The 24,821-nt window shown below is 43.1% G+C and overlaps 1 protein-coding gene across 1 annotated transcript in view; it reads right to left on the bottom strand.

The window, feature by feature from the left end:
* Col4a6 (collagen type IV alpha 6 chain) overlaps positions 1 to 24,821 on the bottom strand; it is a 304,646-nt gene that overhangs the window by 23,533 nt on the left and 256,292 nt on the right. Inside the window, exons 14-27 of the mRNA XM_006970301.4 lie at positions 16,979 to 17,038; positions 15,846 to 15,890; positions 15,268 to 15,321; positions 14,546 to 14,615; positions 13,448 to 13,555; positions 12,021 to 12,179; positions 10,929 to 11,033; positions 9,553 to 9,713; positions 8,665 to 8,844; positions 7,941 to 8,124; positions 3,049 to 3,120; positions 2,685 to 2,792; positions 1,482 to 1,703; positions 953 to 1,114 (exon numbers count right to left, since the gene is read on the bottom strand). Coding sequence (XP_006970363.1) covers positions 953 to 1,114; positions 1,482 to 1,703; positions 2,685 to 2,792; positions 3,049 to 3,120; positions 7,941 to 8,124; positions 8,665 to 8,844; positions 9,553 to 9,713; positions 10,929 to 11,033; positions 12,021 to 12,179; positions 13,448 to 13,555; positions 14,546 to 14,615; positions 15,268 to 15,321; positions 15,846 to 15,890; positions 16,979 to 17,038 — 1,690 coding nt within the window. The remainder of the gene's footprint in view (positions 1 to 952; positions 1,115 to 1,481; positions 1,704 to 2,684; positions 2,793 to 3,048; positions 3,121 to 7,940; positions 8,125 to 8,664; positions 8,845 to 9,552; positions 9,714 to 10,928; positions 11,034 to 12,020; positions 12,180 to 13,447; positions 13,556 to 14,545; positions 14,616 to 15,267; positions 15,322 to 15,845; positions 15,891 to 16,978; positions 17,039 to 24,821) is intronic.

The following is a 24,821-nucleotide window of genomic DNA, read 5'->3' as shown; positions in this document are numbered from 1 at the left end:
AGTTGGTCAATGGGATTAACCTCCTGAGCTGCTGCCCAAGTGGAATGTCCAGGTACAAAGCAAGGAAATTAAAAAACCAAAGGATTCAATCAGTGACGACAGAAGTATTTGGGCTCCCAAGGACCTCAATGAATGGCTGACTTAGCTTTCCATGAAATGAAAAGCAGCAAGTAGCTGCGAGCCCCAGGATTCCAATGGGAAGCTGTGAAGAGAGTTCTCTAACCAGAGAGCTGAAGACAATGGGAACCAACCCTCTAGCAGGGGCTCAGGGATCCCTGGCCTTGTAAGCAAGGCCATGTTATAGGGGATAATCAGATAATTCCCCAGTGGGAAGTCGTAGTCGGTGAGTTTGTGGGCTGTTGTTTTCCTTCTTCTTCATGTCAGCAGCTTATATGAAGACCCCGGAAACAGAAGGACAAAGGACATAAAGCAGATATTAATGGCTCGGCAAATAACTCAGCTTCAGTCACTTCGTCCAGGAGGCAGAGCGGGGATGATGATGGTCTTGAGTGAAAGCCACTGTTTGCCTATAGATCTTCAGAGGCATGTTCCCTTGACGGGCAGGCCACTGGGGTGTGGGGGCGCAGCTTTAGCTCTCTGTAGCTCAAATCAGGCTCACCATAGCCCAGTGAGGGCACAACACAACTCAACACAGGGTGGATTCTTTAACAGAGAAAGGCCAGGGGCAGGCCAAAGCATCCAAAGGGCAGGAGGCCATGGAAGGCAGACATGGTAGAGATCTGTTGTCACAGTGCAGAAGCTAAACAGCAACAATGTGTTCTGCCTGCCACAGCCAGAGCGATTTGGGATTTGACACTAGAGAGGTCAGGAAAGTCAAATCTCTGAGATTCTGACCATATCACACTGCCACTATTAGTCCCAAGGATGCCTGAGTCTAAGTGAAGCCTAACTAAAGTCTGTCAAGTTGGGATTCTTCCTCTAATGGACCTACCTGAAATGCCTGGAAGGCCTGCTGGTCCTGGGGGTCCAGATGTGCCCTGGATGCCAAATGTATCACTAGATCCTGAGGGTCCTGGCTGTCCTGGTGGTCCTGATGTTCCAGGGTTGCCCTTCTCACCTTTGGGGCCTAGCATACCAGACTTGCCATTCAAACCTAATGAAAAGGAGGGGGCAGGTGTTCATAGCCTAGATCACAGGGAGGCACTGGGTCACCAAACCAGCTTCCAATAGAAGGGCTTGGCCCAGGATTCACCTCAGACGACACTGTCTTCTTTTGTGAACAGCTTTGCAAGAATTTGACTATTGGTTACAGCTACTCCCAGAATTACTATGATAGGAAAATGGACTCCAACCACATAAGGAAAATTTTCCTTAAAGAGAGCCGGAATTAGAATGTCATTTTAGCTTTCTTGTGAATTATCCCAGATTTGGTCATGCATTTCATACATGCATTCATGCAAAGACAGTAGTCACTATAAAGCTTTCTGTTCATTGTTAAGTAAAGTGTCAAGAAGAGTCACCCGTGGGTCCTGGAAGGCCAGAGTCTCCAAGAAATCCTTTGTCCCCTGGCAATCCCTGTAGGCCTTGCTCCCCTGAAGCACCATTTTCGGCACCAAAGATGTCACCAGTGGCTCCCTTGGAGCCTGGTAAACCTGGACTGCCAGCCTTTCCAGGCAAGCCATCTTTTCCAGGAAGCCCAGGGAAACCAGGCAATCCCTTTTCTCCACGAGGTCCAGGAAATCCTAAATGTAAAGAGGAAAAAAAATTAAAAGGCCATGGATGTTTAGAAGCAATTTGTCTAGATAGAGATCTGAGACAGATTTTTCTAATACAAAAGCTAATGTATTAATAATAGTCAGCAGTCTCCATTCCTTGGAGAATTTGTGCAGAGGTAGGAACTATAACATGTGAGTGGAAGGAGGTTCTAGTTCTGGGAAGCTGGGAGTAGGCACAGCTTAGAAACCTGCTCCTGTTCCTGGGGTCCGTAGTTGTACCAAGTCACACCAAGGCCTTCTGGCCAAAGCTCAGTCTCTCTTGCAGTTGTTAAACTCCAGTGGTCATGCCCTCCTTCTTCGTGAGTGGGCAGACGGTAGGGGAAAGAACAGAAGAAATGCTAGACACTAGAGCAGGTAGCCAAGGAGAAGACTCAAACGCTAGAACAACGGCGGTTCAGAACTTATAGTGACACACAGATTATGGGCTCCATCCTGGAGTTTCTGCTCACTGGGTATTGTGAACACGCTGAGAGTTTGTGTGACTATCAAGTTCCCAGGTGATGCAGATGCTGACCCAGGGTACCCAGGCGGAGAAGCAGTGGCACCCTGCGGTCCTGAAGCTCAGGTTGGAACTACCCTACAAAGGGGAAGAAATGGGTAGCTTCTATTGGACTGAACTGAACTTCTTTCTCTGACCTCCAAGAAGTCCATGTGGGATATTGCCACGTGACTGGTAAGCAGACAGCTGCAGAGTCCTGGCTTTGGCACTGGTGGCTTTGTGAAGTATCAGTTGCCTCATCTGAGAGTTAAGGGGTTGCCTTCATTGGTTTTGCATGGCCCTTATTGTCGTGTTATGCCCTCATTCTACGGCTCTCCATTGCATTTTTACTGCAAGTGGAAGCAAAGGATTTCAGCCACACCAGAGAGCAGACCTAGCTTATTGTCATCAGTGGAGAGTGAAAACCATCCAAACATAACAGCCGCAAAAGGGATGCCTTCTTTCCTTACCTGGCAGTCCCGGGAGATGAATTAAGCCCGGACTTCCGGCCTCTCCTTTGCTTCCATGAGTGCCAGGCTTGCCTGGAATTCCAGGGAGGCCCCGAGCTCCTTTAGAGCCTGAAACCCCAAGTGAAGGTAGTGAGGAGAAAGGAACGCTAGCACAGATAGGCTCGACACATGATGTTTAGTCCACAATTCTACTCTCTTTGCCCGGCTTCCCCAGTCTCACTTCCCCACACCACACTCTCCAGCAGCTGTTTCCTCAGTCACCATAAACGCCCTCAGCAGAACCCTCATGTGCTATTGGGATCCTCTGCTTCCTTTGATTCAAGGCCCTTAATGTGTGCTTCCTTTCCCTGGCCTCATTCCATACCTGGGGATCCAGGAGCTCCGGGAAATCCTGATGGACCAAACGACCCAGGAATAATACAAGGCAAGGTGACTCCTGTAAATGATAACACATGGAACTGTGAACTCATCGAGTCAGAAAAGAGTCTCCCCTCACATGCTCCTTTCCTCCTATTCTATTTAGTGGACAACCATTATGTCCCCACTCAGCAGCTAGGCGCACACACAAAAAGCTTGACATCCGAAACTCTTGGGAGGAACTACTAGGGCAATTGCTTATCTTTGTTCTTAGTGTTCAGGTGCCAGAGTATTACTTATTGAACCATTGGTGCCTGCTGGGCAAGCAGTCACCTAGGCAAAGGGTGTTACCTAACAAGGATTCTTAGAGGTGGCCTGTGCAGGAACAGCAACTTTCTGCTCACCATTCCCTTAGAGTCTCTTCCCAGCACGGGCACTTAGGTTTCAGCACTAAGAGTTCATGATACCTCCGTTATTAGAGTGGATAATTTGAAGCTACAACTGTTCAAGTTCACACCTCCACTTCTTCCTTTTTAAAAATTATAAATTTATTTTTAAAATTGTGTGCGTATGGGTGTTTTGCCTGCCTGTATGTATGTGCACCACATGTGTGCCTGGTGCCCATAGAGGCCAGAAGAGGGTGTTGGATCCCTTGGAACTGGAATTACGGATGTTTGTGAGCTTCCTTATAGGTGCTAGGAATTGAAGCCAGGTCCTCTGTTAGACTAGCCAGTGCTCCAAACTACTGTGCCATCTTTCCAGCCCCAACACATTTTTTTTTGCAAGAGGGTTTTTTTCAAAGCATGGGGCTCTTTTAAAGCAGTTCATTTTGAGTCCACTAAAACTTATTGGCCATCATTGTTCAGATATGTGTATGTCTAAATTAAGGAAATACTTAAGACCACTCCCTTGGCCATGACAGACAAATTGAGACTCCTCAGCTCCTTATTGGAAACTGTAAACTCTGCTACTCAGGGAATAGAGTTAGTCAATTTCGGTATTCAAGATGTTGAAATTAGCATTCACAGCCTTTTCTGTAGGAAATTCTTTGCTCATTCATACTGCAAATGAATAGTCTGCAGGATCACAGAGGGGAGGTTTAATAAATACCGGTGACAGATTGTTTGTGGACTTCCTCAAGTGCCATTTATAAACAATTGCTATGCTAATTAAAATTAGTCTCTCCTATTCATTAAAACAATCCCCAAGGTCTGTCTTAAGCCACACAGCCAATAGTTCCAATAAAAATCTGTAGCATTTGTTAAAAAACATAACAAAAAAACCATGGCTCTAAAAAAAAACAGGATTATTTTTGAAAATTGTGTATAAAGCCTATGATTCAGACTGCTTACACAAGTAGCTGCCATTTCTCCTTTTACTCACCTTTGCTCTCCAATATAAAGTCTTGTTTAAACAAATAAAACAAACAAACAAACAAACAAACAAACTCACTTGTTTTAGTCCTAAGTCAAGATTAGGAATTGAATGGTATATTGCACTGGTTATTCTGGGCTCAGGAGGCAGACAGACCTTAAGCTGGTGTCTTATTTCTGTTATTACACATCTGTATTAACACAACTACTTAAGTTCTCCGAGCCTCGTGGGCCAAAGGAGAACTACCTATCCACTTGTGTCTGTGAGATGGAAGCACTTGATACCGGGCCCAGCCCCCTGCTGCGTGCTCAGCGAACAGTTCTCATCTTCCTTGAGAGAGGTTCAGAGGCGCTCCTATCAGTCAGTCCCTTGCTTTCTACCTGAGTCTGTCTTGTGATGGTACTTGATGGCCTTCCAGACCTTGTGTTCTTCTAGTCCTATACCGCACAGGTATAAAGATTCTGGCCATCAGCACAAATCCTCTGCCACGTGTTGTCATACCCACCTCCATCATGTCAGACACTAAGGTGGCAGAGCTAGCTGTCTCTGAGAATTGTCTCCCCATTGTGGAAATGTGTTCTATTGACAGGCACCTCAGAGGGAGATGCTTCCCCAGGAGGGTGCTTCCAGTCCTGTACTCTGCTGGGGTCCAGAGTTTTTGAATGAAGGGAAAAGACAATCCCTGGAGCTGGTGTGGTGAAGGAACCCTACACAAGACTTTCCTGCCACCCAACTAACTCCATAGCCCAGCAGTTTCAATGTGTCTGTATCGTACTGTTGTAATTCTATTGCCTTACTAATATGCCACAGAACAAACTAAGGAAAATACAAATATCCCTGAGTGGAGTGTAAATGTAAAGCCACCCATCTCCCCAATTTATTAGATAAGTTATAGAGATTCTTTTCACCCATGAGAACCAGATCAGAGCAAAGCTCTTAAAAGATAGAACTGATGCCATTCATCCATTCTAGGGAAGAAAAATGGTGACCAGAGGAAGGTACGTAGAAACAAGAAGAAACCAAGGGCACATTTCCCTCCATAATATCCCCCTCACAGTTTTGACACAGACTGCACTGCATTGTATTTTGCATGAAGGGATTTAAAAATGATGGGAAGGTTAAGGACTTCACATCAATTTGTATTGTATCTGGCTTTTACTCTACATTGCCATGTTTTTAGCTTCACATTCCTGAATTCAGACCATTCTCAATAAAGCAGAAGTGAGCTTTAGCCATGTTATGCTTTATAAGTGCAACAGATGACCACATTATTCAGAATTTTCACCATGAATACAAAAATTCATCTTTAGAATATAAAGCACCTCTAGTTTTCAAGATTATAGTATTTCTATTTGTTTTGAGACTAAATAATAGAGATCAGACATGCATGACTCCTTGCACATGTACCTTGCAAGGCAAGTTATAGCCCAATAAAAGTTCAGAAAATTCAATTAGAAACCCATCAATCCATCAACATATGTGGTAAAGGAAATCAGCCCCTCTCAGGGACTGCATGACACTTTCTTCGGAAGTCCCCTGGAGGTATGCACTAAGGAGCCCTTAAAGAAGTATCAGTGGCCAGTGGCAGCCTCTGCATCCAAGCCTCACAATTACTCTGCCTCCAAAAAGGGTGCAATGTAGCATTTAAGATATCCTGGGTGTCAGAGACAAATGTGAACAAAAGAGAAAAGGCGTTTTGCCAACATCGATGTCTGAGACCCTGAAGACGTAGTGAGCTCTTACCTCCCTCTGTGTCAGTCTCTTCTAGTCTACAGTAGGGGAAAGATTAGGACAGCGGAAAATGAAACCAAGACATGCGTCTGTTGAGTCCTAAGGGAGGTCTTGTGTACAAAGCAGACATACTGGCCCCCCACATTCATCGTGGGGATTGAGTACAGTGCTAGCACCCGCACATAATCAAGTACACAGAAGCCCCCTGCAGTAATAACATGGGTGATAGATTACATTGAGAATCTGGAGCCAGAGCCACCACAGGGACTGTCAGTTGTCAGTGTTCCCAGAGTTTGTAATAATTCATACCACTAAGTTGAACAGCTTCTGATGAGTACATGCTCTTCCCTGGCAATGCAGATGTCTAGTCCTGGGCTATCACTGGTAGGAATAGGCAACATTTAGAAACAGCATCTCACATTTTTGTGGCATCTAAAATGGCTATAACACATAAAGGTGCTTTTAAATGATTGTAAAAGAATACTACATTTAGTGAGTTATATTTAGCTACTGAAGAGAAAAAAGAGCGACAACATTCTAAATGAAGTACTTGCTGTGTGTGGTGGCACACACCTTTAACCCCAGCACTCAGGAAGAAGAGGCAGGCTGATCTCTGTGAGTTCAAGGCCAGCCTGTTCCTACTAGATTGAGTTTTATTTGTTAATCATTCAAGGTTTAGGAAGGTATTTTTTTTCTGCAAGTAAATATTGGTCTCAAGGGATGCTGTACTCTGCTAGGCAGGTTGAGAGGGTAAGAAGCATCACCTTCTTCGGTATCTTTCAGAGACTTTACAGTGTTGTCAGTAAAGGGAAAACCATTAATAGAAGCAAGCATAATTGAAGTACTAGTGGCACAGTGGAGTAGTCAAGGGAAGGCTAAATGGTAGAGGGTATTTAATTGTCAGCAATGTGCATAAATAGAATTGAATGGGAAAGTCAGCAAGGAATAGAAGAGAAACTACGAAGGAAATGGTCTTTTGCTCATGTATCCATCCATCTAACCATCCATCTATCTTTTCCAAAAGCACATAGGTATTTGATAAACTAGGTATGAGATAATGAGAAGTTACCAAGCAAGAAGAGAAAAGAAATAATGTGAGGCATTTCCAAGAATGAGATAATCTTAAATTTTCAAACTTCGGTGACTATGAGAAGTGTGGTGCCATGAATAGAAACACAGAAATCACAGAACACAAGGGCTATGATGAAGAGGTTTTCTGACTGTACAAAAGACAAGTTATGGTATGGGACCTTCATAATATATAAGCAGGAATGTTGCCTATTATTATCCTTGAAATTCATGAGGGAAAGTAACTTATTGAAAGGGAGTTAAGTATCATACAAGGGTTAAGTTAGAATCCCTGAGTAATCTGAGGTTGTGTCAGTTGGGAAAGATTTTTGTCTGTTGATGGTATAACCATACAACTTAGAGAACTATTTATCAAACCTCCCACTAATTACTTTGATGGTATTTACAACAGAGTCATACATCCTCTCCTTGAACTTTTCTATGGACTATGAGCTCATAGCCCATCTAGGTGGCTCTGTGACATTTTCAGATAGCTCAATTAGGAGAGTTTTCATTAAGAAGAGCTGAAATACACATTGTTCTACCTTATAAACTTACCAAAATACAGTTATGATCCATTTCCTACTTGAAAACCCTTGAGGATTGACTGTAGTGATTACAGCTAGCCAGATCTCTTTTTATGACGCATTTCATGCCTAATGAGTCATGGCCACTCTACAAAAGGTCGATTTTCCAAGTCTAAAACTATCTCTTTGTATGACTCACCCTGAGCTCCACGGAGCCCTTGTTGCCCTGGTAACCCATCTACTCCTTTATCTCCAGGAAGTCCACGTGGCCCAGGAAGTCCTGGCAGCCCAATTCCTGGTGGTCCAGTTGGACCATCATGGCCCTTTTCACCAGGAAGTCCTGGTGACCCCTTTTCACCTGGGAAGCCAGATCCACTGTCTCCCTAGAGAACAAAGAAAAAGAGACTGAAAGGTCATTTAAAGACTTATCTGAAAAGGCTTCTAACCACAGTAATGAGGTAGTCACTGAACAATGTTTTGTGTTTTGTGAACATTCCCCGTCATTCTAGTTTATTGATCAGCCTCTGAGTTTGCTGAGTGGAAATGAGTCTTGCCAACTCTGGGTGATCTGACGTGACAAAAGGTTCTAGATGAGGCTAGGGGAAGAAAGTAGGAAGTGAGGATGGCAGCAATGACCATTGAGGTCAAAGAAAACAACTGGATTGCTTGGAGGTCAGAGCTGTTGGGAAGCTGAATCATTTTATATGGATATGGTTAATTATTCCTAGTGCTTATCAAATGAGATAAGTATTCTGAGACAAAAATCTTATTTTACACAAAATGAAAGCATGGAGTCAACATGTTTGGGGGGGGGGAGTCAGACACTCTATTCTACTTTATTCCATAATGTAATGACCAGTAGATCTCCCCTAAGTCCAGTATGATGATTTATAGAGCTAATCATCCAGGAATGATCTACTCACCTGAATGCCTGGAAGCCCTGGTAAACCTGGTATTCCATCCTTGCCTGGAGCTCCTGCCATACCTGGGGTCCCCTGGGGACCAGCATCACCTTTGTCTCCTGACAGTTTTGATTCTCTACTGATGGTTGGTTCTCCTTTCTTTCCTTTGAGGCCTGTATGACCTCTCGATCCAAATAACCCCTGAGAAAGGAACAAATGTCAATAACCAGGAGATGCAGACTTCATAGAATTCTGGTGCTTAGCAAAGATATGACCTAAAGTAAGTTTTTAAAGATAATATTTCATAGTGTTCTGGACATGTGATTATGTCTCTGTCTTGGATAATTACTTCACATTTCCGTATCTTTTCCAATTTTGAAATCTCTGAAGACTGGGCTTCATCTTAATTTCTAAGCAATATCACCCAGCCAGGCAAATCTAGATTACTGTGTGGATGGGAAGGAGGGGACAAGGGTAGGTTAAATCAGAAAGCTGCTGCTTTCGAGACCCTCTGGTCAGATTGCTGCATGTGACCAAGGCCCATGGTTTACTTTGTTTTTGTTTGTTTTCAAAGGTGCTCTTAATTTATTCTCTGCAGAAGATTTTCTCCATTAATTCATCAGCACAATTTCCAATTAGAGCTTAGACTCACAAAAGGAGTACTCCTGATTTTTCAATTGTTGAGGAAATTTCCTGTGCACCCAATTATCATTGTGATTTGTTACTTGTCAATGGTAAACAAGAAATGATTTGACTAACTGCATGAATTTAAGCAAAATCTTCAGAGATTGTTATCATATATTTATTTTATCCCTCTCTTTCTTTCATTAGGAAAATGATTGATGGGGAGTGAAGAACATTTAAAATCCTCCATTCCCCCCTCTGTACCAAAGTTAATTTAAGACTTACTGGAGTCCCTGCTGGGCCAGGTGCACCCCTAGAGCCTGGATCTCCTCTAGTCCCTTTAATACCAGGTAGGCCAATGGGACCTTGTGTCCCAGGCAGGCCTGGTTCACCATGTGGTCCAATGTTGGGGGCACCAACTTCACAAGCACAAAACCCAGAGTCCCCTGAAGGAAAAACAGACAACAAATATACAAATACAAATGACAATAACAAATAAAATAGATTCTTTTTCCAAGAGTGGTTATCTATGACTTGACAGGCTTCCCTTGGAGGAAAATCAAAAGACTTTCAGAGACTCAGATAGCCTAAGTTCACTGTCCATCAGAAGACATCTGTGCTAGTGAGTCAGTTTTTACTAGTCTTGGGTGAGGTACAGCTATCACTGAGTCTCATGCTGAGAACCACCGATTGCCACTTAAACAACTGAGAGTCTAGAATTTAATTAGTTCACATATACTGATGTGACTGGTGATAGGAGCGTCAGTGAAATGCCTTTTTAAAGACAGGTCGCATGTAGTGCAGGTTAGCCTCAAACTCATGTGCCATTGAGCTCAATGTCAACAAAGCACTTCTGAAGACATACCAAGGAGTCACAATTATATGACCTAACCAATTACAATGCTTCTATGAGCACAGTCTGCAGAACGCCAGGTGGTAACAAATGTGGTTGGCTATATTTCCCTATGATCCTGAAGGGTCTCTTCTTACTTTTAGAAACAGATCTTGGGAACTCTGAGAGAATGGTCTATTCCTTGGATTAGTAAAAACTGAGCATAAATGCTCTGAAATCCTAAGCAAGGGAGATTTTAAATTTTTCAGATTAGGGATGATTATCTGTCAAAGTCTATGTAATATTGCAGAATCCAAAGACTACAAAATCGGAATCATTTCTGATCCTAAGCATTTTGAATAGGCAAAGACAGTTTGTATTTCTCTAGTGTGGCCCTAGACCTCCCAAATGAACCACCTGGGATGTGGTGTATGAGGCAGCCTCCTGGGTCCCTGCTTGTTTTACTGGAGCAAATACCTTAGGTCTTGACCTACACAGAGTCCTAAGGCTAATGGTATTGGGAAGCAGTGTCTAGACAAAGCTTTGCAAACTGGGATTATCTGTGCTGGTTAGCACCCTGGAATGCTGACAATAGCTTCAGCAGGCTCAAGGGGTGGAAAGAGCAGCCCATAAGCCTCTTTTTTTGTCCTGTGTGACCTCAATTTCTAACTTCATTCTTAGAGCCCCAATTAAAGCACTTCCAACAGTCCTATATCTTCTCTCAAGAGCCCAGAATACTTCTGTCCAGGCTATTGTCTTGATCAATCCCCTTAAAGTCTCTCTAGGGCTTGGGGGAGGAGGGACTAAGAAATTCAAGGGACAACATCACCTTTTACTCCTTTGAGGCCCTGATGTCCTTTTGGACCTCGTTCTCCTCGGAGACCAGGGAATCCAGGCTCCATGCTAGGCAAGGGTCCCGTCTCAAATGTGCGATCTGCAGGATTTAAAAGAACACATCTCAGTCTCGAAGGCCTGGGTCCTTGAGGCTCAACACACAGAGTAGAGTAGGAGAAAAAAAATCCCAGCCTGGGATACCTGCCAAGTCTGCTGCAGAAGAGCCAACCGGACTCTCGTTTGGCTCTATTCACTCTACCAGCAGAATGACTGTTATCGCCCACACACTGCACTGGATTCGGAGATGAACAAAGTAACTCAATAACTCAGTAGTGCCAGTCTCTAGCCCAGAACGCTTCATTTGGGCAAAGAGGAAGCAGGTGCCAGCTGCAGTGGTCAGGGGAATTAAGCTGCATAGAAACATGCTGGGCAATACTTCCAGCCTTTCGGATTCTCTCACAATACAGAATCCCATCTAAGGAGAATAGGCACTGTGTAGATATGCATATTTTATCTATCTATCTATCTATCTATCTATCTATCTATCTATCTATCTATCTATCTATCTATCTTTCTATCAGTTATCTCATACTGGGAAAAGAACCCATTGCTTTGCACATGCCAAAACCCTATCAAACTGGTCTATACCTCTAGCCACCTTCCCATGAAGGCTTTTAGCAGACACCTTGAGGATCAAAGCATGGCTTCTCCTTTCTCAGATTCTTAGCCTACCTGACCAGAGCTCGGGAAACTGAAAATCCAATTCTGCTTCCCTAGAATCTGAAAAGCCAAAGTCCTGGCAGGGGTGATGGGGATGTGGGCATTGAGAGCCGTGTAGGACAGAAGGGTGATGACTAAGGAAGTTAGTGTTTGCTCATCATCAGCTTGCTCATTTCGTGAAGAAACAGGCACTCCACTCCTGTTCCCGTCTGTAGAGGTGGAGCTGAGGCCGATGGGACAGAGCCTTCATTGTTGCCCTCTGCTGTTAGCTGTCCTCAGTGAGCTGTTTCTCCTGTGAGGGGCCCTGTCAAAATCCTAGTGGTCCTGAACCATACCTGGGTCTCAACATCAAAAAAGAATAACTTACTAGGTGGGCCTGATGGGCCTGGTAGACCTGGTAAACCTGGTAAGCCTGGCAAACCAATTCTGCCAGGCAGGCCAGCTTCTCCAAAGGTGGTGCGTCCTGGGTTTCCTTGGTCTCCTTTCAGGCCTGGAAATCCCTGAGGCCCGAGGGCACCTGGAAGACCTGGAAAGACACACACACACACACACACACACACACAAAATGCTCACTATAGCACCCCACTGTTTGGGCATATTCCAGTTAGCAGTGAATAGACAGAACAACACAAGGGAAGAATTAGGGAAATAATTTGCTCCTCTCTTTCATGACAGTTAGAAAAGTCCCTTGGGAATCCATTGGCCTAACTGCCTAGGAAACTGTGGTTAACTTGTGAGGAAAAGCTAGGTTTTCAGCCTCTGACTGCTGCGTTTGTTCTACTCCAGTGCTGGGTCCAATTGTATCTCCTATGAATGGCTGCCTTCAAAACACAACTATCCTTACAGAGGCTCCTCTCCAAGGAATTTAGAAACTAGTGACTTTAATAGACATGTCTGAGCTTTTATACTAGGGACAGTCCTGCCTTCCAGACTCTGGCATGCTCTTTCGCTGCCCTATAGAATGGAATATAGGTTTTCTCCTTCCGTGATTGGTTCATTAGTATCACATATAGGATCACCCATAGGATCCTGGGGACATTTTGTGCTAGAGTTAAGCCTAGAAGAGGGTCCGGGTGCAGATCTATCTATCTATCTATCTATCTATCTATCTATCTATCTATCTATCTATCTGTCTGTCTGTCTGTCTGTCTGTCTGTCTGTCTGTCTGTCTGTCTGTCTGTCTGTCTGTCTGTCTATCTATCCATCCATCCATCCATCCATCCATCCATCCATCCATCCATCCATCTATCTATCTATCTATCTATCTATCTATCTATCTATCTATCATCTATCTATCTATCTATCTTCTATCTTCTATCTATCATCTGTCTCTCTATTTCATGCTGGGAATTGAACACATTGCTTTGCACATGTCAAGAAACTCTCTCCACTTGGCTTACACCTTTAGCCACCCCTCATAAAGGCTTTTAGCAGCCACCCTGAGGATCCAGCATAGACAGATTCTTCTTTGTTAAACTCAAATGACACATCCAGGGGAAGAGTGAGAGTGCTCCAACCACCCAGTCCAGATCTGCAGTTACTTCCAGCCTCAGTGGCAGTCTGGACTTGTCTTTCTGCCCGTGGTGCTCATTGAAGTCAAAGGAAAGCTACTGACCTAGGCCCTCTCTGCAATACCCTAGCTTTAGGCTAACTATGGGAGAACATACTGACCAGTCTACCCTTCCTTTCACCTTGGGTAGGTATGTGCCTGGATCCTGAGTTAGAGAGGGAGATGCTAGGAAATAGAGTTCAGAGAAGACTGATCAATGCAGAGAATGGATTAGTTTGCTTCACCTCTTAACGATGGGCGGCCAGGGGCGCCAGAAGGGCCACGTTGGCCTTGGATGCCTTCATCTCCTCTAAGGCCTGGGAGGCCTGGCACACCAGGATCTCCAGGATAACCTGGCATTACAATGAAAAAAGAAGTGAAAAACCAAAATGGATGCTCACACTTGCCACAAAATGTTGGAGAAGAGGTGCAGGGAACTGTCATCGGCCTGGCAGTTTTTGTTGTTATTCTCTGGTCTCCTAGATGCTGATGGTCTTAAGTGATAATGGGCCTTCCAGAGCTAAGGTTCCACTAGCATTTAATTTTGTAACTGGATCTTACTATGTAACCCTGGGTGGCTTTGAGCTTACTCTCCTCCTGTTTTAGGCTTCCAAGTTCTGGGATCACAGGCAGGTACCATCATACCAAGTTACTACTAATACTTAAAACTTGGTCTTGTTAGAGCCTTACTTTTCTGACAAAACCTAGAAATTACTAGGAAGGTTCTTCTACTGCTACTGTTACCGCCTTAAATGTTTATTGTTGATGTTAAGATGATTAACAACACTTTTGACAGTTTTGCTATAGGTTTCTTTGGAGTAGAACACTGGAGGGCACTATCAACATTGGGCATGTAGATGAATAGTGAAGGCAAAGAGGAAGAGTAGAACATACCTAGTAACTAGGGTAAGGACAGAAGAGGACGAACTTTCTAAGTATCACACTGCCCAGGGGCCTAAGCAACTAAATCAGGAGCATGCTTGAGATCGTCTTCCTGAAACCCTGAATATTCTCTAGTCTTAGGCTGAAGGCAGCCCAGCTGAGGAGGATGTCAATCCTTCCCTAAGCATTACCAGGAGAACCTTTATGTTACTCAAATTCAGGCCTAGGAAAGCCCAGATTCATGTCTTGATGGATCAACCCAAAAATGAGAAGCTGTCTTGTTTTGTCTTGTCTAAGAGATTGGAATTCCATTCATTCTCCAAGCTCAGGACTCATGAGTGGCCCTTGATACTGTCAGTCATCCAGTGGATGACAGTGTGTCCTTTCAACAATTACAGGAGATATTGGTTCTAACACTTTGTGTTTTTTTTTTCTCCAATCAAATCAACAAAGAGTTGCACCTGAGATCACGGCACCATCTGCATCAGTGAAAATGTCTGGGCCTCGCAGACCAACGCCACCCTTTTCACCCTGTAAAGATTAAATAGATTGAACACAAAGCACCAGGAAAGTAAAAAGTCCCTTCCTCCTTGACTCCTGATTTCCAGGGTAATCTAGTCCAGAGGTTAATTTTCAAAAACAAGAAATTGAAGATGAAGGTGACACAAGGTAGCCAGATCTACAAATTTGTCAAGGACTAGGGATCTCAATTTTGTTTTGCAACACCACTATAAGGCATTCTGTTTCTGGGCCTTGGAAGTGTATTACAAACACAGATAACACAACCAAGGAAGCAACCAGATTTCAATTTTTTCCTTCTGTTCTCAGCAGGCTTAAGATTCTAACACCTACTGCCTTTATTGTTTGAATGATGACAAAGGAAGTCGAAAGAGTCGTAATTCTCTGCAAAGACGGGCTCAGTGACTAGAATCTGATTCCGGGGAATACCCAGAGTGGGTGCTAAGGTAGTCAATAATAGGATGCATTGTCAATAGAGAATTTTAAACACAATTTTGGTGGCATCTGATGAATGTTCATCAGCCTTGTGTACAGCATGGGGCACATGCATTTCTTGACACCTATAACATCAAAATATTAAAAATACCCCACAAGTAGGCATTTATAGGAATCCTTCACTTTTTCACATCTCAAATCCTGGAATTGTACTTCTCAATGGTATTACCTTAATTCCTGGGAACCCATTAATTCCAGGAAAACCTGAAGTCCCCTTCTTTCCCTGTGATAGAAACATAGTTATCACTAAGTTCAAGTACAAGTACATAAGGTGGCCTGCCTTGTGGATTATGCCAAGGCGGATAGTACAGGGATCTTGCTGTCATTCAGAGTGTGGACAGCTTTGCAAATTTCTCCAGATGATAATATAGCATCAGGTAGTCAATATGCATATTGAAGTGCATAAGCGTCACAAGGGTATGGATACAAGCAGGCTAGCTTTGCTGACCCTTGATAACATGCCACAGTATATTACTACACTATGGCATGGCAAAAACCAAAAGGTAATGTAACAGTGGTTGTTCATCATCTTGGGTGGGGAGAGAGAGAGAGAGAGAGAGAGAGAGAGAGAGAGAGAGAGAGAGAGAGAGAGAGAATGGGATTATAAAGTTATGTTACTAAAGAGAGTAGACAGTTTGCATTATATTTGCATTATAGGCGATGTCTCCATTTGGCCATGTTAAGTAAAGCAAGATCTTTTGATTAGGATTTTGTAAACCAATGCTTTATAGATATTAATCAAAATACCTGTCTCCCTGGATGTCCTTGTATTCCTTCTGAACCCATGGGACCCTGTAAAGTGAAAAACCACGTCTTGGAAAGTTGAATAGATCACACCAGAAAAAAAAAAAAAAGCTTCTAGACTCATATAACAAAGTTATCCACCTGAGTTCAGGATTTAGTAGCTCCTTAAGTCAGGTAAGAAAACCTTCCTAGACCTGGCTTAATGACTTTTTTCTAGGCATTAACCCACCAGGATGAATAGCTTCATGGAACATTTTTAAAGAACTAAATAAATGGAACCATTTTAAGTATTAGGAGGAATTTAGTCAAAGGGTTGGATGGTATTATACTTAGCTGATTTGGTTTCAAGTCAGAGGTTTTAAATAGACTATTGGATGACCTCTTTTCTGCTACCCCAAACATATTCTTTGTTGGAGATTATGAGTTTAAAAACAAAGGATAAGGGAAAGGAGAGAAAGAAATGGAAGAGCAATAACTAAATAGTGCTAAGTACTCAGAGACTTAACATCCTCATGGACAAACTAAAAACACAATTCTCTAAAATGTGCTTATGTAAGGTAAAAGTTGACCAATTTCTTATAACCCAAGGTCTCAGTTCCTGAAAGCTAGGAATCAGAAGGGATGATAATTATTTCTCCATTCAAAATAAGATTATTTTGGAAAATGCTAACTCCAAATGCCATTCACTGTGTTCTAGAAGTTCCCAGTCTTGTTTATGTCCCATAGAGATTACACCTGGCTCTCTTTCATTCCTATTCTACTTCTTGCCCATATTCCCTTGGAGTATAAAAGAATAAAAGCAAGAAACCATGTGCACCACTCTTTAGCTCAGAAGAAAATTACATGTGAAAGTCAGAAGTAACACATAGGCTGGGGAGCCACCTAAGTGTAGCAGCTACATCATTCCTTGTTCAAGGGAGCCAATCAGCCAAAAGAATGGGGACAAGTAGAGAGGTAAGCCTGCCAGAAAGTTGAGATGAGAAATAAAAGAAGCTTAGCTAGCTATCAAATTACATGAGCAAGGGACCAAACAAGACAAAATGAAGACAAGAAAGAGAGCTACAACATTTCTTTCAAAAAAGAAAAAGGATCAGGTGACTTGATGGACACAGGCAAGTGACACTCCAGGTTCATACCCTAGGTCCTGGCAAACCAAGGATTCCCCTTTCTCCTTTTTCTCCAATAGACCCAAACTCCTGAAAAAAAAAAGAAGCCAGAAATTATAACACTCATTTTCTCATTGGATGGTGTGGTGGCACATACCTGTGATTTCAGTTCTCTGGCTAAGGCAGGAAGATTCTCATGAATTTGAGGCCAGCCTGGGCTACATAGTGAGTTCCAGGTCAGCCAAGGCTACTTTGCAAGACTCTATCTCAATCAATCCCTTATGTTCTCATTGGTTGCATGGCTCTTCTCAAGGGAAAGAGGCAATTTCAAACCACCTGTACCGAGTCCTTAGGGAAGCTCCTTATATTGAACATCTTGCCAAAAAGCACATAGAGAATGAGTATGCCCTAGACCATTCATACAGCATTGCTTTGTGGTTCTAGAAGTAATGCCTCCCCCCAAACACTATTGCATGCACTTGTACCATCATGAGCTAACAGCACAGGAATAATAAAGTGCCTAAACTCCCACTCTGATTTTACAGATCAGGAAAACCTTCCAGGAAGGGTAAGATCACTAAGAAAGCCGAGTCTTCTGTGATTCCAGACCCTTTCTGGAAGAACCAGCTGCATTCTGCCATCTAGGAACTTGACTCTGACAGAACAATGGAAGGTTGTATGGATGTTTGGGAATTTATACTAGAAGGAAGACATTTTACCCTTTAGATACAAATGAGAACCACAGCATCGTTTTCCATGGGAAAGGAATATTTCTACCTACAGTCCCTCACTGGTACTGTTATCTTGTCACATCCTAGGAGTAAACCCAAGGGGATTGTTAATCAGTTCCTTTTTCATTGCTACAAGAAGTGAGGACTTATAGCCATGGGTTTGATTTTTGGGCTCTCTAGAAACAAGCAGGAAATCTAAGAAGCAGACAGAGAGAGAACTTTGTCAAGTCTGGGTCCAGGGCCAACATCCAGCCCCCAAGTTATAGAAATATTTATTACCAAAGTGAATAAAATCTTTCACGTGAAGCTTACCTGAAGCCATTTGTAACTGCTTAAAATTGTACATATTGGACCATGGGTTTTTTGTTTGTTTGTTTTAGCAAACAGCATTTATTCCTATTGTAAGAGTAAAGGAGGAAATGAAGCTTTCTCAGATATAAGCTTTTCTAAAGATGCCAAATGTTTCTGTGGCACATCTCCCATTGTTTCCTTGATGTTCCCTGATTCAGCTGGTATGAGGACATTGTCTTGATCCCATCTGTATCCTTTTTTTCCTCTTAAATAATCTGTGTATTATCACAAGTACTGAAACATGGATGAATATTCCTGTGGCTTTATAGGTTCAAGAATTTGAAAAAAATCAAACGTGGGATTTTCTATTGCTTGTTCATTGTGGAAATGGTATCTTTGGGGGGTGCAGTTTAAATAGAGCTTTGGTTCCCACTTCTCTTTTTCCTTCTCTGCTTCTATAGAGTTCAGTCCTTCTGCTGACTATAGTGTATAATTTAAAAGGACTGTGGTCAGCCAACACATCTGGACTCCCCCCCCCAACTTTTTAAAGAGAACATGAAGTTGGGTGTATAGGGAGGTGGGGGAGCATCTGGGAGGAGTTGGGGGGAACGGAATGAATATGATCAAAATATATTCTATGAGATTCTCAAAGATTAAATAAAAATATAATTTAAAAATCAAATGGAATTCAAATTTGTTTGAAAACTTAACTTCTTCCACTCCATATTTCAAATTGGAAACGGAAGCATGCTGCCACCCAGCAGAATGTGTCTAGTGTTCTCTCAAGTTGAATAATTCAAATAACCTTCCCTGACCTGTCCAAAAAATATTATGGCAGCTAGTGCTGCCCCAAACTCTTTAAACATAAGACTTCTCTGAAAGAAAGTTTTCTAAGTGGAAGACCTCTCTCACAGCCTTTCCTGTCTCCCTCTGAAGCAAGTGATTGGCGACTGCACTTGTGCAAAGTGATCCAGTAAATACTTGCTGATGATGCAGAGAATGTAACCACGGCACAACGTACACAAGCAAGCAAACAAACGAACAAAAGTGCCCAGGAGGATAAATACAAGAAAGTCTTTTATTTCTTCAAAAACTGAGAGAACCTGCATTTTCCCCACCATTTTGAGTTTGTGAAAAGTATGAACAAAAACAAACGTGAAAAAATGTAAAAAAGGAAATCTCTCTCTATGTTAGAGCCAATAAATGATAAATGGCTTGGCAAGATACTGTGCTGCGGGACTCAGCTTGTCTCCCGGCACAGGGAGGCACTGTTCAGAGACCTCGCTGAACAAGCTGTTCTAGCTAGAAATCCTGGGACCTGATCCATTACAGTTGGCCTTGGCGCACAGTCCTGTCATGGCAGCCCCCCACCCGTCGACTCACCCTTGGCCCAGAAGCCTTCTTACAGTACTAGCTTAACTCTTTCAGCCTCGTTCTCCAGGCGTCAGGGCTCTTGCTGCTGTTTTGTTTTGGAGGAGATGCAGTCAGAACACTCCACCTACCCAGGAGTCCCCTCAGATCTACTGAACAGTTACCTTCAGGATTTGTCAGATTCATCTCTGCTCTCACCCAGAACCACTCTGTCATTCTACCTTCTCCCGGGGGGGGCATGTTCCTGGGACAAAGGGCACATGTGTATACAGTTCCGACAACCTCCAAGGAGGGAACTGTGGCCGACAAGTGTGAGCGTGCTGCTGGGGACAAGGGAGGTGAAATGAGCGAAGCTGGGACCAAGCCAAAACGTCAGGGATTTTTAATTAATTAATTAATTAATTAGTTAGTTTAGTTATTTTTAAACCACAGAGGGTGCTAGAGAAAGAATGTGAGGCATACATCTATCAGATTGTGCATCTTCTCTCCTGCAAAGATTTGGGCTAAAATAGGAAGGGAGGGGGAATCCTTTAGATTCCCTAGAGATTTCTGTCCTCTGAAGGCCTTGCTTTTCAGTGAGCATGGGTAACTGAAAGCTGGCGTGATAGAGGCTCTAGGTTCCAGAACTGTGCTTCTTCTGAAAAGCTCAGGATGCCTCACATATGCTACCACCTTTCCTCTCATAACTTTTCTGTCAGGCACATTAAGGTATTAATGAATGTCCACATTAAGCTGGTAGATGTGTAGGAGTGAAGGCGGGTCTACGATTTGGCTACCGTCACGCACTAAATCCTTGTGGAGGCAAGCTGAAAACTGCTTCCCTTTTTCCATTCTTTGAAATACAATGTGCAATATAAAAGGAAGCATTTCCCAACTTTGATACTTTTGTTTTCCAGTCAGGGTTTCTGGTTTTTCAACCAGAGCCGTGAAACCTTGAAAAGACGGAGCTGGGAACAGTACTATGCTTTCTCATCACGTGTTGCCATCAGTCAGTCTCTTTTACAGGAGGAAAGGAAACGCGTTAATATTGCCGCGGAGGAAACCCTCTGAGGTCTAAGTGAAGAAACGGGGAGGGAGGGAGGAAACATGAGCCAGTGAATCCCAAATCCCAGAGCAGCAGAGATCACAACATCTTGGCGATTGAGAGCCAAAATACCTCCACTGGGTGACTTTCGTGAACTGGACTGCAGGGGGCAGTATGGTATGAAGAAACAAATTCTGAACTGGCTAGCATTCAACAATATAGAAAGGCCAGCAGGGTCTGCATGGGTCTGCACCAGGTGCTCTGTGTATATATCATGGCTCCCAGTTTAGTGTTTTTTATGGGATTCCTGAGTGTGTGAACGAGTGTGTCTCTGTTTCTTGTGACTTCTCTTGTGCTCTTTTCCTTCTGTTTGTTTCCTCCAGTTCCAATGTGTTAGTTTTTATTTTATCTTATTATATTATAATCCTTTAGAAGCCTATTTGTTTTTTTAATGTGAGACAGAAAGGGAGTGGATATGAAGGGGAGAGGATGTGGTGAGAAACTGGGAGGAGTAGAGGGAAGGGAAACTGTAATCAGGATATATTATGTTGAGGAAAAAAAAACTATTTTCAATAAAAGGAAAAAAAAAGAATTGGTTAAGAAATGCTCAAACAACACTTACTCATTCCGAAAAAAAACCCAAGAAAACAAAAACCTTGTCCTGAATGGCAGTCTCAGCTCTCTGGGTAAGTAGCTGCGTGACTCTGGACAAGCCTCTTCACCTGCTCAGGACAGAAGGGACAAACCTCGACTCACTTGCTCATCTCACAAGAATGATGCCAAGTGACAAGAGTCTGTACAGAATGCTCTACAAAGAAAGGTACAATTGTTATTCCTAAACCTCCTTGCAAGATGCCATCTAATAGAAATATAATGTGAGCCAGTACGGTACTTGCAGTTTTTTAGTATCTATGTTTCAAAAATGAAATAGCAATTTTAACAGTTATCCAAATCCATCATAAATACGAGTTGTCTCAAATTACTCTTTCCACACTGATGTTTCGAGATCCAGTGTGTATTTGCTTATGGTACAGCTCATCTCATTTCAGATGAGCCACATTTCAAGAGCTCCATAGTCATCTGTAGCTACAGATTATGTCGTCGTACAGGAAAGCGTTGTAAAGTCTTCAATACAGTGCAATTGGACCTCAGAAGGATGACTAGTTACGGCCACCGCCACATTGCTGGAAAGTAGTCCAGCAGTTTGCCCAAGCCCCAGAGCTGGAGTTGATTCCAAGGTGAGGGTGCTCTACCTTCCTTTCCCATTCACTAGCTGCAAAACTGATTAGAATCAAGGGAGTAGAACAAATGATTCTCTGTGCCCCTTTGTGTTTGTGGGGTAACAGGAATCCTGATGGAAGCAATCTGTGCCACTGGTTCCTGGGCTGTGCTTCCTGACCACGCGGTGAGACACAGAGTATTTCACAGTACTACCAGGAAGAACTGGAGTCCACAGTTATTCCCACTGTGCCAGCAAGTGGGAGCAGGCCTTGTTGTCCTGGATTTGTCCACATTCTCCCAGTCTCTAACCCCAACCCATGAAAATTTTGTCAGCTTCTTCAAAACACATTTTGTCACATAAGAGACAAGAAAATGCAATGCAGTGGCTTCTTTCCAGTTCTTATGCAAACAAGGCACCTGAAAACTGGATCTATTTATGATCATAGATTTCTGCCTTCTTAACTGATGTTAAATGAGAACTGATTATCAAGTTTTCAAAATTCCCTATTTTTGAGAAATACTGAAGTGTTTAGGATGAAATCTGTTGATTCCATGCTTCCGATGGACTATGCGCTGCTAACTATGGAAGCAAGGTAATGAGTAACTATGCCATTGTCTTTGTATGTATTTGCAATGTTCCATAATAACAAATTTAGCTTCTTTGTCAAAAATCAGGTGTTCATAGGTCTGTGGGTTAATGTCAGGGTCTTCAGTTAGATTCCATTGATCTACGTGTCTGTTTTTATGCCAATTCCAAGTTGTTTTTATTACTATAGCTCTATAGTAAAGCTTGATGTCAGGGATGGTGATACCTCCAGAAGTTCCTATGTTGTACAGGATTCTTTTGGCTATCCTGGACTTTTTGTTTTTCCATATGAAGTTGAGTATTATTCTTTCCAGGTTTGTGAAGCATTGTGTTGGGATTTTGATGGAGATTGCATTGAATCTGTAGATTGCTTTTGGTAAGATTGCCACTTTTACTATATAGAAACTCCCAGGAATCCACAAGGATGATCCCAGCTAAGACTCCTAGCAATAAAATCCTAGTGGAGAGGGTGCCTGAACTGGCCTTCTCCTGTAATCAGATTGGTGACTACCCTAATTGTCTTCAGAGAGTCTTTATTCAGTAACTGATGGAAGCAGATGCAGAGATCCACAGCCAAGCACTGGGTCAAGCTCCTGGAGTCCAGCTGAGGAGAAGGAAGGATTATAAGAGCAAGTGTAGGGGATCAAGACCACAATGGGGAAAACCACAGAGACAGCTGACCCAAGCTAGTAGGAGCTCATGGACTCTGGACTGACAGCTTGGGAACCTGCATGGGACCAAACTAGGCCCTCTGAATGTGGGTGACAGCTGTGTGGCTTGGGCAGTTTGTGGGGCCCTGGCAGTGGAACCAGGATTTATCCCTGATACATGAACTGGCTTTCTGGAGCCCATTCCAGGGATGGAATGGAGGGATGCCTTGCTCAACCTTGATGCAGGGGGAACGGGCTTGTTCCTGTCTCAACTTGATATGCCAGACTTTGTTGACTCTACATGGGAGGATTTAACCTCTCTGAGGAAGGGAGGAGGTGGGGAGGGAGGGGAGAGGGAGAAGGGAGGGAAGGGGAACTTGGTATATAAAATGAAAAAAAATAAACTTAAAAGATATAGTATGTTTATCTTTCCACTTTCCTCCATTTCCATTGCTATCACCATGGCCTGAGCTATTACCACCATCTTTTGCCTCGGCTGCTGTAGTAACTTGTGCTTACTGCTCCAGATCCTCCCATCTGTCCCTCCCCCAGCCAGAATGATCTTAGTAATACAATCCGGGGATGGGCAGATGGGATAAAATTCTTGCAATGTAAGTGTGAGGAGCAGAGTGTAGATCCCCAGAACTGACTTAAAAGATAGGAAGGCATGGTGACACCCTATAATCCCAGCACTCAGAAGACAGAGGCAGGGATCCCTGGGACAGGTCTGGATTCTGCAAGAGACTCTGTCTCAATAAATAATGTGAAGAGCAATCTAGGGAGACATCCAATGTCATCTTTGGGCTTCCACACACATGTATACATGCATGAATATGCACTTACACACAAAGGTGCACTCACACGTATATAAACATACATATACACCATGCACACACTTGTGCACACACACATACACACACACACACAAACACACATACTCACCCACAAATAGCTTCTCATGACACTTCAAATAAAAGCCACAATTGACTTCTGAAACTGGCTATGACCCGAGTCCTATGTCTCTCAGTTTGTTCTTTCCTTTCCATTCAATTGCTTTATTTTGGTTTTTGAGATAGGGTCTTGCTGTGTAGCCCATGAGAACTCATGACGGTCCTTCTGCCTCAGCCTCCTAGTTGGTAGGACTAGAGTTATATGCTACCATGCCAGGCCTTGACCACCCATCTGCTGTGCCTCTGAAGTGTTGAGCTTTTCAACCTCAGGGTGTTGGAGCTTAAGGTTCCCTCAGTTGAAAAGCACTCTTTCTCATATTTACATGACGTGTTCCTTCATATGATACAGGCTTCAGCTTACTTAGGACTTAATGAGAGAGGCTTTTGTTGACCACTCTTTCCCAATGCTTTATCACTGCACTCATCCTTTCTCTTTTGTATGTCACCATTGCATGGACTTGTTTTGTTCAGTTTTCTTTGTGCCACTGGGAATAGAAGCCAGGGCCTCGGGGGTGCTAGGCAAACAGTGTACCACTGAGCCACATCACAGCTCATGAATTTGCTGTTGATTCATCTCTTGTTTTCTACATTCCTTATAATTTTCCCACTAGAATGTAATCTCAAAGACAGAGAGGAAATTTTATTAGTTGCTCGTATAGCCTCTGAGTCCAGTGGAAAACGTGGCACATAGAGCCTTCCAAAAACAGTTGCTGAGTGTAAGAATCTAAGCTGGGGAGGCAGATAGGAAAGTAAAGCTAGGATTACTCAGAACAGATACTGTTTATTGAATGCTTGATAAGTTCCAGCTATGTACAAAGCTTTCTCTCATGTGTGTTATCTTATTTCATCTTCAGATATACTCTATCACTGTCCTCTTTTCTGGCTAGGAGAACAAAAATCAGAAATCTTAAGAGATTTTTGGCTCAGAAGGCAAGTCTAGGTCTGTTTTAACTCTAAAGTTTGAGCATGTAGAGCCATGCTAAAAGTTCCATGAGGTCAGGAAACAAAAATATTTCCTTCAAGACATTCAGTGAAGACGGTAGCATTCA

The sequence above is a fragment of the Peromyscus maniculatus genome, chromosome X (genome assembly GCF_049852395.1).
Source record: "Peromyscus maniculatus bairdii isolate BWxNUB_F1_BW_parent chromosome X, HU_Pman_BW_mat_3.1, whole genome shotgun sequence".
NCBI lineage: Eukaryota > Metazoa > Chordata > Mammalia > Rodentia > Cricetidae > Peromyscus > Peromyscus maniculatus.
Note: the sequence above shows the minus strand (reverse complement) of the source record. Positions and strands in the feature narration are given on the sequence as shown.